The sequence below is a fragment of the Pelodiscus sinensis genome, chromosome 21 (assembly GCF_049634645.1).
Source record: "Pelodiscus sinensis isolate JC-2024 chromosome 21, ASM4963464v1, whole genome shotgun sequence".
NCBI lineage: Eukaryota > Metazoa > Chordata > Testudines > Trionychidae > Pelodiscus > Pelodiscus sinensis.
Genome location: NC_134731.1, coordinates 15676476 through 15692678, shown reverse-complemented (window position 1 = coordinate 15692678; position 16203 = coordinate 15676476). Strand labels below are relative to the sequence as shown.

At 58.3% G+C, this 16203-nt stretch overlaps 1 protein-coding gene across 7 annotated transcripts in view; it reads right to left on the bottom strand.

The window, feature by feature from the left end:
- Positions 1-4411: 4411 nt before the first annotated feature.
- Positions 4412-16203, bottom strand: part of DTX2 (deltex E3 ubiquitin ligase 2) — a 62189-nt gene continuing 50397 nt past the window's right edge. For 6 of the 7 annotated variants that reach the window (XM_075904958.1, XM_075904959.1, XM_006117230.4 and 3 more), the window contains 5 exons: positions 9703-9773; positions 8322-8480; positions 8034-8195; positions 6103-6192; positions 4412-5130 (listed from right to left, as the gene is read on the bottom strand). In XM_075904958.1, coding sequence (XP_075761073.1) covers positions 4906-5130; positions 6103-6192; positions 8034-8195; positions 8322-8480; positions 9703-9773 — 707 coding nt within the window. In that variant the 3' untranslated portion in view covers positions 4412-4905. Of the gene's footprint in view, positions 5131-6102; positions 6193-8033; positions 8196-8321; positions 8481-9702; positions 9774-13260; positions 13348-16203 lie in introns of all 7 variants that reach the window. The other variant, XM_075904960.1, reaches the window with a different exon arrangement.

Below are 16203 nucleotides of genomic sequence, written 5' to 3'. Positions count from 1 at the left end.
AGCCAGCCCTATGGCTGTTGCAGGCGGTACCCAAAGGAAACAACCATGTCCCGTGGGTCAGACACAGCGCGCTTGGGGGCACAGCTCGGGCATGCTGATGGGCTGCACCCAGTCCGCTTACAGCCAAGGCCGGCGTGATGCTTTGCAAGGCCTCGGCTGAACATACATGAACATCATTAACACACCCAGATTTGTCAACGCGGCCGTTCGTCCACAGGGTGTGACGCACGAGTGTGTCTATTGCACGAGCGTCTCTCTTGCACGCTGCAGCGCACGCGCCAGGTTTCACAATGGCGCTTGGGTTAAAATGGACGGACGGCTCTCGACCTCATTAGTCTAGGCCGCAAGGAGACATGGGTCCTGTTGTGATCCTTTGCACTTCTAACCATTGTTTTAATATGTAATAGAATCAGTTGTCGAACTCTCCAGCGTGGGAGGCTAGAGCCTGGGGCAGGACCAATAATAAAGTGCAGGGTCACGGGCCGGGGAACCGACAGCTCACGCCTCGCGCTGGCCCTGCCAACATCGCGGCAGGAGGACTTGGGAAGGTCTCCGCGGAGCGTCCTAATGCCAAGGGCCGCTCCCAGGGAAGGCCGGGAGCTTGGTGGCAGTAGGCATTCCTCCCAGGCTACTCCTGTGCCTGGCTCTGACTCACTGTTTGGCATTGCACCTGGAGCCAGCCAGCCCAGTTCAAAGGCTTCAGGGGCATCTTGACAGGGCCAGTCCAAGCCCCTGCCTCGCCCACGCAGACAGCTAGAGAACCTGGATTCTCGGCATTCCTTACTGCAGGGCCCGTTCAGCTAACCCACCTCGCTCAGAGGGGAAGGAGCCTCGTCCGCCGCAAGCTGCCGTTTGCTTTCCCTGCCGGTGGTGCTCTCCAGGCAGGCCTGCTAGTGCACTGACCTGCGCCTTTGCCGCGATGGTCGCTCTGCCCTGGCTTTGCAGGGAGACGTGGGGGGTCGGGTCGTACTGGGGTCAAGGCGCCTCTTGCACGCTCGGCTGGCGCTGGGGGTGCAATGCCGGGAAAGGCCGCAGCAGCGGCAGGAGTCCGGCGTCTCGTAGGAGATTGCACTGAAAACAGATATCAATGGCCCTTCCCCGCCCCTTCGTGGCCTAGGGCTCAGCTCTCTACCGGGCTGCAGCCTCGGAACGTGGCGGCCAGCAGGGGCTGGCTGGTTTCGACAGCGAGCGCCTCAGGGCGGAGACGGCCTCCCGTGCTGGGTCCGTACAGCGCACGGCACAATGGGGCCTGATCCTGACTTGGGGCCTGATCCTGGCTGGGGCCAGCGGTGCTGCTGAGACACAAATAATAAGTAAAATGAGTCCTCTCCAGCATTATCCACACACCGTCTCCCCCCGGCTGGTCCTGCTCCGGCAGCTGGCCTCCTAGGCCCCGGCTCTAGGACAAGCAGCTCTTCCGGGAGTCCGGCCCCAGGGGCGAAGCCCCTCCCGCCAAGAGTTGCCTTCCCAACCACAGGGGCAATTGCAAGGAATGAAGTGGGGAGAAGGGAAAGGCGGGAGGGTCTCGGGACAGACAAGCGAATGGGGTTTTTTGGTCAGGCCTGTCCTGCTCCTCTGCTCCCCTGCCCTGCCCTCTAGCCACGCGCCTGCTTGCCGGCTCACACAAGCACCGCACACGGGAGCTCTCTGCGTTGTAGGAGTTAACCCCCCGGCCCTGCATTGGCCTCCTCAGCTCGGACCTTCCTGTGGCACCACACCGGTGTCTGGCCAGCCTCATCTCCCCCACAGGCAGGTCAGGACCCCCATTTTACACTGGGGGGACACTGAGGCATCAGGCTAGGCAGGGATTTGCCCAAAGCCCTGCTAGAAAATCTGGGCCAGGGCTGGGGAGGCCGATGCCCGGTCTCATGCCTTGCCTGCAAACCCATCCTGCCTACCGCCTGCCCGGCATAGCTCCCTTGGAGGGCAGGGCTGGCACACCAAGCTCAGCTCGCGGTTAAACGGCACCCGAGCCTTTCACGTGGGCTCCTCCTGCCCGGGGCATTCCAGCCAGGGCATGGGCCAGCTGCCCCGGCATGCAGCCCGCCGTGGTTTGAGCGCCGCGCCCTGGGGTGAGTGCTGGGCAGCGTTTGATGAACTTGCTGCTTGGTTATTTCTGGTTCCCTCGCACTGACCTTGCAACCCCCCCGCGATGAGAGGGGACACGCTGGGGACCCAGCCCTGGTTTACCTTCACCCTCCAGGCTGTTCCCGGCTTGCTTCCCGCTCCCGGTCGGCCTTTCGCCACAACCCTCCAACCCACTGGCCGCTGCAATGCAGACCAAGCTCAGAGCAGGCCCCAGTCGCTACAACCGGGGCTAGACAGCTGAATCTCTTTCAGTCTCTGGCCTGGCCAGGCTGTTGGGGGCGGGGGCTGGATTATGGCACATTGGTTTCTAAACCAGTTCAGTTCAATTGGGGCAACTTCCTGGCAGTAACTTTAGGGCAGTAGCTGCAAGGTCAGACCTCCACCCCGCCCCCCAAAAGCCACGCAGGGCGGAGACTACTGCTCCACCGAGCCACCCCTGCTCCTTCTGGGCTTAGCCAGTATGGAATCCGAGCCGCCGAAAGATTCAGGATTCGGCAGCTTGGACAAGCCCAACCCAGCTGCCAGAATGGAACTTGTCCCCACCTCTCTTAATGCCCAATCGCACCGCACCCGAAGGCGAGTCCAGGCAGCCTCAGCAGCCGGTGCGGATTTTCACTTCTTCCCTTTTGGTGGAGCACCCTTGGTTTCCATTGCGCCCTCAGCTCTGTGCTGGCTTCCTCTTCCCTGTTCCTGAGAATACCCACCTGGTATTCTCTCCTGCAGCCTCCTTCCTGGGGCGGGCAGCCCTGGCCCTTTAAATCCAGCTTGGCGCCGGTGCCCAAGACGGAGAAGATGGCCCAAGTGCCAGAACAGGCTAAATGTCCTGCAGCTTTACTGCTCTGGAGCACGTGTCCTGGAGGAGGCGTCACAGGAGCCGGCATCTTCCCTGCTACAGCTGGCCCTAGGCTAATGGCCCAGAGGCAAGGGGCTCCCTGTTAGGACACTTGGCCCCAGGCTTGGATGCTTCAGAGCAAGGCAGTGCTGCAGCCCAGCTCCCTCCAGGGCGCGCTGGGCTCGGTAAGAAACAAAGCACCAGTCTGTGCTTCTTGGGGCGTGTGCGTGGGAGGCTGCTCCCCGCGAGACTCGGGCAGCGCCCCGGGGCTGCACTGCAGGGGGCTTGCAGCAGACGGATGACTCCCATTGTCGCTCGGGCACGGCAGGGATAGGGTTGGGTGGCGACCATGGTTTACCTAGATGGGACCTTTCAGGCTGAAAAAGGCCCCGAGCTCCCAGGTTACATAAGACACAGTTAGTACTTCGGATGAAAGGCTAAAACACAAAACTTCCCTCGGCACCGCTGTGTCTGAAAACCCACCCCCGAGACATCGCCCTGACAAAGGAACCCCCGGGGGACACCGATTTCTTCCACTGACCTCGTTACTGCCTCTTGGGGGGGGGTAACACAGCAGACACAGCACCACTCCCAAATTAAGTCGACCCACATATGTCACCAGGACGATGCCACCGCATTGGCATTGCTTGTGCACAGCCTCGCATCAGCTGCATGCGACCTCACCAGCAGCGCTCGCACGGATTGGACGGTCCATGTGTGACGGCTTTGGAGAGCCAGGACATTGACGTAAGGGAGGCGATGTCTGCACTCGGGCCTCTGCCTGCCTAGTATGCCCGGGGGGATTCTGCAGGACACTGTGCCCACAATTTCCCTGCCACGCTGCGAGCTGGCGCAAGGACCACTGGCCTGTGAAAGCCTGTGACTGACCATCAGGCTGTTTCTCCTTCGGATCCTCGGGCTCCGAGGGGCCAGGTGTCAGAGGGTCCCACTGCTGGGCTCTGGGGACAGGAGTGTGGGTATCTGGCGGGTGGGGGGGCAGAGGTGGGCTCTGGGATGGGGAGAGGAGCAGAGAAATAGGGACTGGCTTGTCACAGGGGTTTCTTTAACTCTCTGCGCCCGGAGGGACTTTTTGTGTACGCACATTCTTACACATGACTGACGGGTGTTTTGAAACAACTGAAACAGGCGTGATGGTTTTGTGTTATTTTGAGAAATAAAATTTCAGCTTTTTTTAAAATCTCATGCACAGGATTTTTAATTGTTTGGTGCAGAAGCCCCCCCGGAATAACCTACATCTCACTGGTCTCAACGCCCCTGGGAGAGGAAGTCGATACACCAGTGACATTAGAGCAGTGGTCCCCAACGTGGTGCTCGCGGGCGCCGTGGCGCCCATCGGGGCATTTAAGTGAGCCCGCAGAACAATCTGGGCCAACCCCGCCCCTGGGCCTGAACTCCCGCGAGGGGCCCTGCGTACACACCAGAACCGAAAGCAGCGGACGCGAGATTATTTCCAGGCTACCGACAACTCTCCATAGCGATGCAGCATTTATTATGACCACGGCACAGAAGCGGATGTGTTAAACCAGCTACCCGGGGGCGGGGGGAGGATGCACTTGGAAGTGTCGGAGCAGAGGTTAGGAGCCGCACGGACGTTTCGTGCGGCCATTGCTGCTCGTCCCGCTGCGCAGCGAGGGAGCAGCGCTCGGGCAGCTACACCCCCCTGGCCCGGGACCACCCATCAGCCACACCCTCCCAGCAGGCCCAATTTGCAGCATGCGTGCTCCCGTGTAATGCCCGAGACACCCCACTCAGGCCCCTTGGCTTATACAAAAATAACCTGCTCTCCAGAAAACAGACTGTCCAGGCGTGGCTCCCAAAAACCGTGTTATTGCTCCCACTGGGACACGCGATTCCATAGAGGGACTTAAGGCAACAGGAGAAAGTGCGCTAGCAGCCCGCGGGAGGGTGCATAGGCACTGGCTGTGCATTGCACAGACGTTACGTGGCGCCGGGACGGAGGCGAGTCACTGGCCCACGCCGTCCTCGGTGACGCCCTGAGCTGCCAGCTCCGCCAGCACATTGTCCAGGTAGTTGGGGTCGGGGTAGCCGTGGCCACTGAGGTTCGTGTCCATCTCCGTCTTGTGGTGGATCTCGTTCCACACCACCGTGTTGCTCTCGCCCGTCGTGCTGGACGTGCCCACTGTGAAAATCAGGCGTCTCTTCCAGGCCACCCTCAGCAGGTCCAGGACCTAGAGCGGGGAAGGGGAATGCCAGATTAGAGCACCACAGGTTGCAGGCCCCCCAGGCTGCTTTCAGGTCAGTGCGCCCAGCAGAGCCGGGAGTGGAGCAAGACTGTACAGGCCGAGCAATCTCTGCTCCAGGCTGGTTCACTCGGATCTCGCCCTCCCTTGCACCTCCACGCAGGGCTCACTCCCCCCCACAGGTCCCTCCTTCCAAGGCAGCGTGGGACCCCCCACAGGTCCCTCCTAGCCAAGGCAGCGTGGCCTAGTGGACAGGGCACCAGGCTGTTTCTGGAGAGTAGGGCTCTGTTCCCGACCTCGCTGGTGCAGGACGATCCCCCCCCCCATCCTTCCTGCTCCCTCTGGATCCAGGCAGTGCCCCAGCCACTCCTAGACACAGCTCAGTCCTTCGCTGCTACCCGCAGAGGAGACAAGGGGGTGACCTGCGGATGAACTGCACGGGGCAGATTTCTCCAGTGAAACAGCCGTTAAAATCTCCCTCGCTGGAGCCCTGCGGTGCCGGGGGAGAGGGGCTGCTCCCAGCCCAGTCTGGTCGGGGACAAGCGAGCACCGATGGCTCCCAATGTTCTTCCCCCCTCCCCTCGCCTTAGCAAACTGCCCCCTTCACCCAACTGTCCTGGTGGCTACCAAAGGGACCAACCCTGCTGGGGACGGAGCGTCAGCACCCACTGAACTCAAGGGGAGTCCCAGGCCCTGGACCCCTCCCTCGCAGAGAGCATGTCCCGCCTCCTGCGTGCCAGCCTCTAGGCAGGACAGAGGACACACCAGCCATGGACCGAGGCCCCTCGTGACCTGCACACCTAAGAACCCCCCATTCACACAGCTGCTGCACCGGCTGGAAGAGGGGGCGCAGCTCCGGGGAGACCTAGCATCAGTCCTTGCAGCCCCCTGGAGTAAGGCCAAACTCAGGCCAGTGCCGGCTCCTGGAGACGGTACCACTGGCAGCAGGCCTGGAATTACCTTTCTGCCTTTCTCGTTATCGGGCAGGTAGCAGTAACGGGGGAAGCCTCTGGCTGTGTATGGCGTCCCCGGGTTGGGATGCTCCGGCCCCTGCAACAGACAAAGGCAGTCGATCAACTCTGCACCAGTCCAGGCTCCTGCACTGCCCGGTGGCACAGACAGACGGTTTCCCAACTGCTTAAATCCGGCCCCTCCCTGCTGCACCAAGTCAGGAGAGGGAGAGGGGCATTACTGCCTCCTAGATCCCCCTCCCACTGCACCCTAGAGCCTGCCCCCCCCACCTGTCTCTCTGCCCCGTGCTCCCCCTCCTCCCAGCGCCACCCTTCATATCTGCCCCACATCCTGCTATCAGCTGCACCTCTCTGGCATTCCTGCTGGCAAAGCAGAGGGCAGCTCCTTAACCCAGAATCTGCGCCAGCCGCACACTGGGCTGGCGCCGCGGCTCACAGCAAGAGGGGAGGACTATGGGCGGGGTGCAGGTTCATGCAGGGGCAGTGTGATGGAACCAGGGGCTGGCGTTATTGACAGTCGGTCCCATCTCAACGTTTTGCTGCTTTGGGGGAAACCGGGGGCTTGTCTACACGCTGCAGGGGTGTGGTTTCTAGCGCTCGCCAGCATGCTGTGTGTGTTAGTCCATGCAGATCCCTTTGGGGTGCACTAAACATTTCCCCAGTGTGAGCCAACGTAGCTTTTGGTGCCCACCGAGGATCTACCTGGATCAGTTCATGTGCTTTACATATACCACCCCCAGCGCCGCATTCGGGCTCTGTGTAGACGAGCTGTAAGGGTCCGAATCCAACCTGTGCAGCTTGGCCAGGCCTAGTTTACTGACGGAACCACCTAAGGTTTGTGCAAGACACCCAGAGATCGATTCTCCTCCACCGCACCCCGCATGAGAGCCGCCACCCAGGGGAGTGCAAAGGCTACTTTTCACAGATGTTAATGGCAATGGGGGGGATCAAGCCATGAGGCTCCTGAGCAAGGGAAGACCTTGATATAGGGACAAAAATTAAACCAAGAAGACTGATTGAGCAACCCAACGCAGCTGTCTGGGCACCGGCAGTTAGACAGCCAGCTTACAACGCTGAGGCACGCCCCCCCAGACAGAGGCAGCAGCGTGGGGCAGCAGGCAGAAGCTGGCCTGTGTGGGGATGCTGGAGCAGCCTCTGAGCATGGGGAGCTCGGCCCTCGCGGACAGGGGCAGCTGCCACCCCTGCATCAGAGACAGCAGTGCAGGGTGGCAGGCGGGAGCCGGTCTGCATGGGGTGGCAGAAGCAGCTGCGTGGGGTGGTGGGGGCTCCCCGGGAGCGCACTAGCTCCTGGCCCCGTCCCCAGGGTGAACTGAGTAAGAACTGTTGCGGTTACACAATTAGTAAAATAACCGCTTCCCAACATCCCCCAGCTACACAAGCGCGACACGCGGCACGGACTAAGCCACACCACAGTGAACAGCCAGGCTCTCAATGGCTCGTTATGCAATTCAAAGTTTGTTCTGAACGCGCTAACTGTAGGCCTAGGTACCAAAACCTCCCTTCTCTGGTGGTTCAAAACCTCCATATTTCCACCCTAGGCTTCCTCATGCCACGTTAGCCCCACGGGTTCCTTCAGCTTCAGTCGCTCTCCTCCCGCCCTGGGGCTCAGAAGGATGGGAATCCATCTAACCCTTCGGAGCCCGACCCAAACCCTTCGCCCTCGGCAGGAATTCCATCGGCCCGGGGCCGAGCGAGGGAAGAGGGACACATCGGTGCGGTACGATGGCTGGCGCTTGCAAGAGTTGAGAGAGGCGTTCCCCACGCCTTGGCCATTCCAGGCTCCTCCGTGGCAGAGACTAGCTCTAGCTCCTTATCCTGACGAGGTGCATTACGCCGGAGCCTAGGCGAGTCAGACCCGGAGCAGCACCTCAGAGTGCAGACAGAACTCGGAGCCCGTACCTGAATCCCCCGGCTAATGTGGTACACGATCTGTATCGTCCCACAGTCCTTGTGGCCGGGAAGCGACTGAGTGAACGTCGAAACCTCCATCTTCCCTTTCGGCTGCGTGCCTGTCTTTTCGCCGTAGATGGTTTTACAGGAGGGGCACTGAAGGCTGCCATCCTGTGGGTGAAAAGGGACACGCTCAGAGGGATTTCATGGCAGCAGCGAGGACGCCAGCACTACAAAGGGCCACATGGACCAGGACCCCACCCTGCCAGGTCTCGTAGGGCCCAGCTGCTGCTGTACCTTGTTTCCGTTGGTGTACATGGCCAACACACAGAGCAGGTGGAAAGTGTGTTGGCATTTGGTCAGTCGCCCCACCGCTTCCGGCTTGATCGTCTTGCCCTCACAGGCATCAGCGTAGCCGGAGGGCGAGGCCAGCTTTTCCATGCAGATGATACAGTCCTTGAAACAGAGAGCAAGAAGAAATGCCATTTACCATCAGCATCAGGCTGCGTCTAACATTCACCTTGCGGCGGCATCGGCTTGCCAGAGAGACCATTGAGAAAGGAGTCTTCAGTGGCATTAAGCCCCTCTGAAGTCTGAGGAAGTCTCTGCCTCCCCACCCCCGGTCATCTGTTGGGAAAGCATTCACTCTTCTGGTCTCTCAGTGTGATCGCTAGAGGAGCGTCTCCACAATTAACATTTCTACCTCTCCTGAAGGATCCCCGCGTGTCCTACCCAGCGCACAGCCGAAGAGGGGCTCGGCTAGAAAGTTTATCCTGTGTGTGGGGGGAGAGGGGGAGGAGGGGGCAGGGAAACCAGTCTTTTTCCATAATGCTGGGAGGCACCACTATAGTCCGGTCTCTGTCAGAGCAGCCTGCGCCTTTGCAGCTCTAAAGCCAAACCTCTTACACTTGAGCATTAGGCTAAGTAAGGGGGCCGCTTCGTATAATGTCCTGTCTCGAGCAGTCGCCTGTTTCCTGCCTCCGAGTTCCTGGAGGCAAAGCTGACTCAAGGGCACGGAGGGTTATTTTGTTAAGTTGCTCAACAAGGCAGTTTCCCCAGGGAGCTCTCTGCTGGCAGCAAGCATCAGAGATGCAAAGATTCTGCTGAGATGTCACATTGCAGCTCTTCCCTGCAGGCATTAGAATCTGCACAGGGGGTCCCCTGAATAAGTCTAGCCCCAGCCTTCTGGAGTGTGTCTACCTGCCTACAAGCCCAGGTGCTGGGACCAGGGGGTCTGCCTCCACCACTGCCTTGCACTCACGTGGGTGCCTCCTACCATACAGAGACGCACAGGCTGCTCCAGTTCACCCTTGACAGAAAGGCAGCGAGCAATGGTCAGCTCTCCGTAGGAACAGGGACCCTGGCGCACCACTCACATGCGGGGAGCTCCAGGCAGTGCATAGGCCTGGCAGATGCAAGAAATTCCAACCAACAGGCCTGGTTATCTAGTGTTGATAGGACCATTGGGAAGTTGCCTATATACGACCAGAGCCTCAGCTGGCAGGGGGCAGTGAAGTGGCCAGCCGTGGATCCGGCAAACAGTCTAAAGAACGGGGCAGGTTTTACCTGAGCCTTGCCCAATACGCTACGGCAGACCTCGCGCCCAGCCCTTCACCACTCCTCCCTGCTGAGGGGAGAGATGCCGTTGCCCGAGACGCCTGCGATTCCTCGCACTCACCTCATCCGCAGGGGCTCCTCTCAGCTCTTCCGCGTATTTCCTCACCACCTGCTCGGGCTCGCTCGGGGTCACTGAAGACGGGGAGGGAAGAAAGAAAAAGCTCAGAGGGAAATGAAGCCTCCAGGAGGGGCAACATGCGCGAGAGCAGGCTAAGGAGAGAGAGCAAAGCAGAGCAGCGGCAGGCCAGCCTGCTGAGGAGAAGGGGAAAGGGTTAGAGCTGGAGCAAGTTATTGCAGCGAGGCCATTCTGACAGGGCTCAGATGCTCTGGGGGCAGGAAACATGCATTTTCAGGCCCAAAAAGGGGCCGGGGCTCATGTAGTCAGACCTGCACAACACAGGCCAGAACATGTCACCCAGTAAATGCCAAGTAGATAAAGACTGGGCTGTCAAAGCTACCCCCGCACAGGGCTACCAGAGAGGGGTGGCCAGTCATGGCTCCCTCTGGCGTCAGGGAGAGCAGCCGTGGCTCGGCTCATCTAAACAGATTCAGGATCCTCTCTGGCCTTCTGGTACGTTCCGGACTGTGCCCTGCCCACGTCCTGCAGGCGACGCTAGGCAGCTGGAGGCCTAGCACCTTCCCAGCCCCAGGCTATGTCTAGACTGCAAGCCTCTTTCAAAAAAGAGCGTCTAGACTGCAAGCAGTACTTTTGAAAAAGCAAGCCGCTTTTCCGAAAGAAAGCGGCGAGTGAGTCTGGATGCTCTCTTTCTAAAAAGCCCTGTTGGCATTCAAGAACGCCTTTTTTCGAAAGAAAATACAGGACTATGTAGCACTTTAAAGACTAACAAGATGGTTTATTAGATGATGAGCTTTCGTGGGCCAGACCCACTTCCTCAGATCAAATAGTGGAAGAAAATAGTCACAACCATATATACCAAAGGATACAATTTAAAAAAATGAACACACATGAAAAGGACAAATCACATTACAGAACAGAAGGGGGATTTGGGGGGGGGGGGGAAGGAATGTGAATGCCAGTGAGTTAATGATATTAGAGGTGGGGAAGGGGAAATGTCTGTGAGTTAATAGAATTAGAGGTGATAATTGGGGAAGCTATCTTTGTAATGTGTAAGATAGCCGGGGTCTGTGCGGAGAGTGTCGAATTTTAGCATGAATGCCAGTTCAGAGGATTCCCTTTCAAGTGCAGATTTGAATGTCTTCTGAAGTAGGATGCAGGTTAGCAGGTCATTGAGACTGTGTCCTTTCTGGTTGAAATGACAAGCAACTGTTTTTTCTTTGTGATCCTGTCTAATGTCTGTTTTGTGGGCATTGATTCTTTGGCGAAGTGTCTGAGACGTTTGTCCAATGTACATAGCAGACGGACACTTTCGGCACATGATAGCATAGATTATATTTCTGGAGGCGCAGGAATATGTATTTTTGATCTTGTAACTCACTTGGTTAGGCCCAATAATGGTATCAGCAGAGTGAATATGTGGACAAAGCTGGCAGCGGGGTTTGTTGCAAGGGAAAGTACCAGGGTTGGTATTAGTGTGGTATGTCCTGTGGTTGTTGGTAAGAATCATCTTGAGATTAGGTGGTTGTCTATAGGAGACTATGGGTCTGTCTCCCAGAGCTTCTTGGAGTTTAGTGTCCTGTTCCAGTATAGGCTGTAATCTATTGATAATGTGTTGGACAGGTATAAGTTGGGAGCTGTAGGTGATGACAAGTGGGCCTAACCAAGAAAAAACAGTTGCTTTTCATTTCAACCAGAAAGGACACAGTCTCAATGACCTGCTAACCTGCATCCTACTTCAGAAGACATTCAAATCTGCACTTGAAAGGGAATCCTCTGAACTGGCATTCATGCTAAAATTCGACACTCTCCGCACAGACCCCGGCTATCTTACACATTACAAAGATAGCTTCCCTAATTATCACCTCTAATTCTATTAACTCACAGACATTTCCCCTTCCCCACCTCTAATATCATTAACTCACTGGCATTCACATTCCTTCTCCCCCCCCCCCCCAAATCCCCCTTCTGTTCTGTAATGTGATTTGTCCTTTTCATGTGTGTTCATTTTTTTAAATTGTATCCTTTGGTATATATGGTTGTGACTATTTTCTTCCACTATTTGATCTGAGGAAGTGGGTCTGGCCCACGAAAGCTCATCATCTAATAAACCATCTTGTTAGTCTTTAAAGTGCTACATAGTCCTGTATTTTGTTTCAGCTACACCAGACTAACACGGCTACATCTCTATCACTATTTTTTCGAAAGAGCACTTTCAAAAAAAGGCGTTCTTCCTCGTGAAATGAGGTTTACCGCTGGCGAAAGAAAAGCCGCGTTCTTTTGATTTAATTTCGAAAGAACGCAGCTGCAGTCTAGACGCAGGTGAAGTTTTTTCGAAAAAGGCTACTTTTTTCGAAAAAAACCCTGAGTCTGGACACAGCCCCAGTGTCTTGCTCCACTGTCTCAAGACCATCCACACGGCAACGGCGCAGACCTCACGTATCCCAACGTTACAAAAGCAGCTCACAGACAGGCGCTAGGCAGAGCAGTCTCTGGGGCGTGCAGGGACACAGCCTGGCATTCGGGGCAGGAAAGCAAACCCTTCCTCAGCCAGGACAGGCCTTTCGTGGGACCTTCTCACAGCTGGCTCCTCCCACGGAGCACAAGCCACTGGGATTTCCAAAATAAGCAGGGGGCATCCCTGGGATTAGGGATGCCTAATGAATCGTCCTGGAGAGGGAGGCCCAGGCCCGCCAGAGGTATTCAGCCAGGCCAGACTCCAGGAGAGTTGTACCTGTGAGGATCTGGGCCCAACCCTTGGGTTCGCCCTGAGCGAGTTCTCCCCAAGTAGAGAGCCAGCGCAAGCACGTGTGCCCCACTGCAGCCCCTCTGCTCGCCCGTCAGCATAGGAATGGATCCCTCCCCATCCCCCGACTCGGGGCTAGGATCCTCCTCGGGGCTCGGCCCCGTGCTCACCTACGTGGCCGTCTTGGCAGAGGCCACAAAGTGCCACGCTGGTGGTGCCCTGGGTCCCACGGGCAGCCGGAGGGAGACCTCCAGCTCCTATCAGGTAGGACACCAAAGAGCTCTCAGAGATCAGCTTCTTGCCCTCGCTGGCACAGCTGTGGGGCCAGCCGCATTTCACCACCCTCCTCCCTCAGGCAAAACACCTCCTGGAGGCTTCCCCACCCCAGCGCTGAAACATGGGCAGTGGGAGGAGGAGTTCACCCTCCTCCACCTGCAACGGCGATGCCCCCCACCCCTAAAACATGCCCATGGAGCTGGGGGAGCATCCTGCAGACCACCCCAGTTGCAGAACGCCAGAGCTGGGTTTGGCAGAGGGGCCCCGACATGTCCAGGCCCAGTTGCAATGGGCGCTGGGCAGCTCGGGGTTCGACTGCTCCAGCAGACCAGGTGACCCTGGGATTCAGCGCTCACGGGGCTCCCCAGCAAACAGCTCACAGGCTGGAGGAGGATTGGCTCGGTGTGGGATGGAGGCTGGGAGCCAAGAGCCCGTGAGGGGTCACCTGGGAAACAGGCTGGGGCCCCGGCAGTGGCACACGGTGCCGCCTGACCCGATGGCAGGGTGACCCTGCTCCTTACCCGCAACTGGGCCCGCCACAGAGGCCAACAGGCTCTTCCACCAGCCTGTGAAGGGAAACATTTGCACAATTGACGGTCGGACTCCACCTAGCGGAGGGCAAGAGAGAGGACTTGGTCACAGCAGGCCTAGCACCCGCGGCCACTCGCTCCCCACTGAAAAGCCAGAGACCTGCAGCCCCCAGGAGCTGGAGGGGGGCAGGGTGGGGGAAAGAGGAGTGCCCAGATAAGGCTATTACCGGTGAGTAATTCTTCCTTGTCCATTCTCCTCTTCCCCCCTCCCAGCCAGCAAAGCGGGGAAGCCAACGGTCCCAGGCAAAGGCCCACTCAGAAGGGGCTTGCAGGGAGAACTCGGCCTACCACAGTACCGCAGCGTTTCAGTGGGGGGTGCTCCAGGCTTCCCCACCCACCGTCTCAGTCCCTGCAAGGGCAGACTTGCTCTCTGTGGGGTCTACGTTCATCTGGCTTGCGGCATCCTCAGGTCAGGGTTTCTCAGTTCACCTCGCTCAAAGGCATTTCCCTCTGCCGCACACGTGCGCTCTGGGCATTTCCTGCAGGGTCCTCAAAAGCGAAGGCTCAATGGGGCAGTTCCACCTGCGTGACCCTGTCCTCTTCCAAGTCTGCCACCCTGTAAGCCCGGCACCATCCAACAGGCCGAGGGCTCCGGCTCGGGTGTGGCCGAGCACCATATCTCTAAAGGCAACTCAATCAACCGGCCTAGGGCTGATGAACAGTCCAGACAGGTCCTAGCACTCTCCCCAGCAGCTCGGAAATGCTAAGAGGAACACCTGGGAGTTACCACTTACTCTGATCACAGAGGAGAGCAGCTGTGGATGCGCAGGGACTGGGCCTCATGGGGACGCGAGTCCCATTCACGCAGAGTCATTTTCCAGCGTAGGAAGCAGGGAGGGAGTGCCAGGCACTTTTGCCAAGGGGACATTGCTTGGCCAAGAGGGCAAAGTTCTGCTGTTTCAGGTCCCTCCCTTGACTCCGGACATCTGACAACTTGGTCTCTTAGAACCTCCAAGAGCTGATTTTGTGTCCTGCAGAATCCAGGGGCGCTCGCCTGCCAGATCAGCCAGTTTTCTCCTAGGGGTGTGGCCGGATCTGCACGCTCCCCCATCGGCTTGAAACGCCTTGTTGCTAACGCCACACTGCTGAGCGGTATGGAAGGGCGACTAACCGTTCTGGGCAGGCTGAGGGGAGAGGAAAAGCTGCCTTGGGGGGTAAAAGATCAGCACGTAGCGACGCCATTGCGCCGGCCTGCAATCGAAAGGGCCATTTTCAGAGGGCAAACCCTGACTGCACTAAGTCACTGCCTGAACTCCCACGAATACCAACGGGACCAAGTTACAGCCCAAGACCTGTCGCCACAGGGGAACTAGCCCCAGTCCACACAAGAGACTCCCCCACCCCTCAGCAGTGTCGCCTTAGCAACATGGCGTTTCAAGCCGATGGTCTGGAAGAGATGTGTGGATTCTGAAGGCCAGAAGGGGCCACGATGACCCTCTGGTCTGGCCTCCTGAGGAGCGCAGCAAGGGGAGCCTCACCCAGGGATAACTGCATCAGGCCCAGAGCTCCTGACGTGAAGCAATAAGCACAAGGAACGAGGCCCAGCGAGGCGCGAGATCCTGCCATTCACACCCCCACGGCACTAACCTGAGTCCGCGAGGAGCCAGGCCACAAGGACACCTCCCCAGCTGTTACGAGATGCAAGAAGAGGGAGGGGAACGGGCTTGGGCCTGTGCCAAGCGATCCCACCCTCATGCCTCCCGTCAGATTCAGAACAGCCAGGGCGGGAGCCGTTTGAATGACCCGACGGGCAGACTCAGGGCCTGGAGCCATGGTAGCCAGGACCAGCCTAGGACGGAGCAGACAGCAGAGGCCCTGCTTCAGTTTGCTTATCACTCTCTGAACTGCAGGAGAGGAGCGGCACCACCGTGCTGCACTCAGATCGCAGGCAAGGGTCTGGCGGAGCGTCGACTCGGCCAGTATAGATGGGATCTAGCTGGGCTGCTTCTGGACTCAGCCCAGAATTCCATCGCAGCACGCTTCCCTCTCCTCTCCGGGGGGACAGACAGGCCCGTGGGCAGGAAGCAGCGTTTCGCCACGGCCACACGGCATGGGGAATCTCAGCAGTCCCTCTCCGGCTGAAGTTATAGGCTGAGCCAAAAGGACCAGGCAGGGAAGCTCAATCGCACTCTCCTACAGGGCCAAGACACCCCGCAGGACCCTGAAAAGTTCCCAAACAGCAGCAGCTCTCGGGCTTGAGCTCAACTGAGCCTGCAGGAACCCGAAACCCAGCGGACACCAGGATCCCCCCTGCAGGTAGGGCCCTCCCTGGGCTGGCCTGGGGAGCCTGCGAATCACACTTCAGAGGCTTTAGATACAGATAGTGCAGGTGTTCCTTGCACCTAAGCCTGCCCGCAGAAAATGCCAAGTGCGAGTCTGAACGAGGGCTCTGTCCCCCGTGGTTAGAGCTCAGCTGGACGCGTCTTCCCCAAGGAAGTGGTTTGCACTGCCCTTTTAGGGGGCTCCTAAGGGGAAGAGGATTCACGTGGGGGAGGGGCCACCCGGACTGGGGAGGAGCTTACCGGAGGGGGGGGGGGTGAAGCACAGCCCTTCAGAGGGGGTGGTATGCACGCTGGAGGAGCAGACCAGAGCTACTCCCCTTTAGCATGTGACTTTAAACCCTGCCCTTGTTGTAACTTGTATTCAGAGGGGAGCCATGGCCAGAGCGCGCGGGGAGCACTGTGTGGGTGGGGAACAATGTGTTTTTTCCCCACGTAGCTAGGCAATCAGGGTCCTCATGGAACTCCTGAAGATACCAACCCAAAGAGAAGAGGGGGTACAAGTGACAGGGGCCACCCCCACCCGCAAAGCAGACCAGCTGGCAAGGCAGAGAGGGATGAATGCGCAGCCTTTTGGTACCAATGTGGTCTCAGG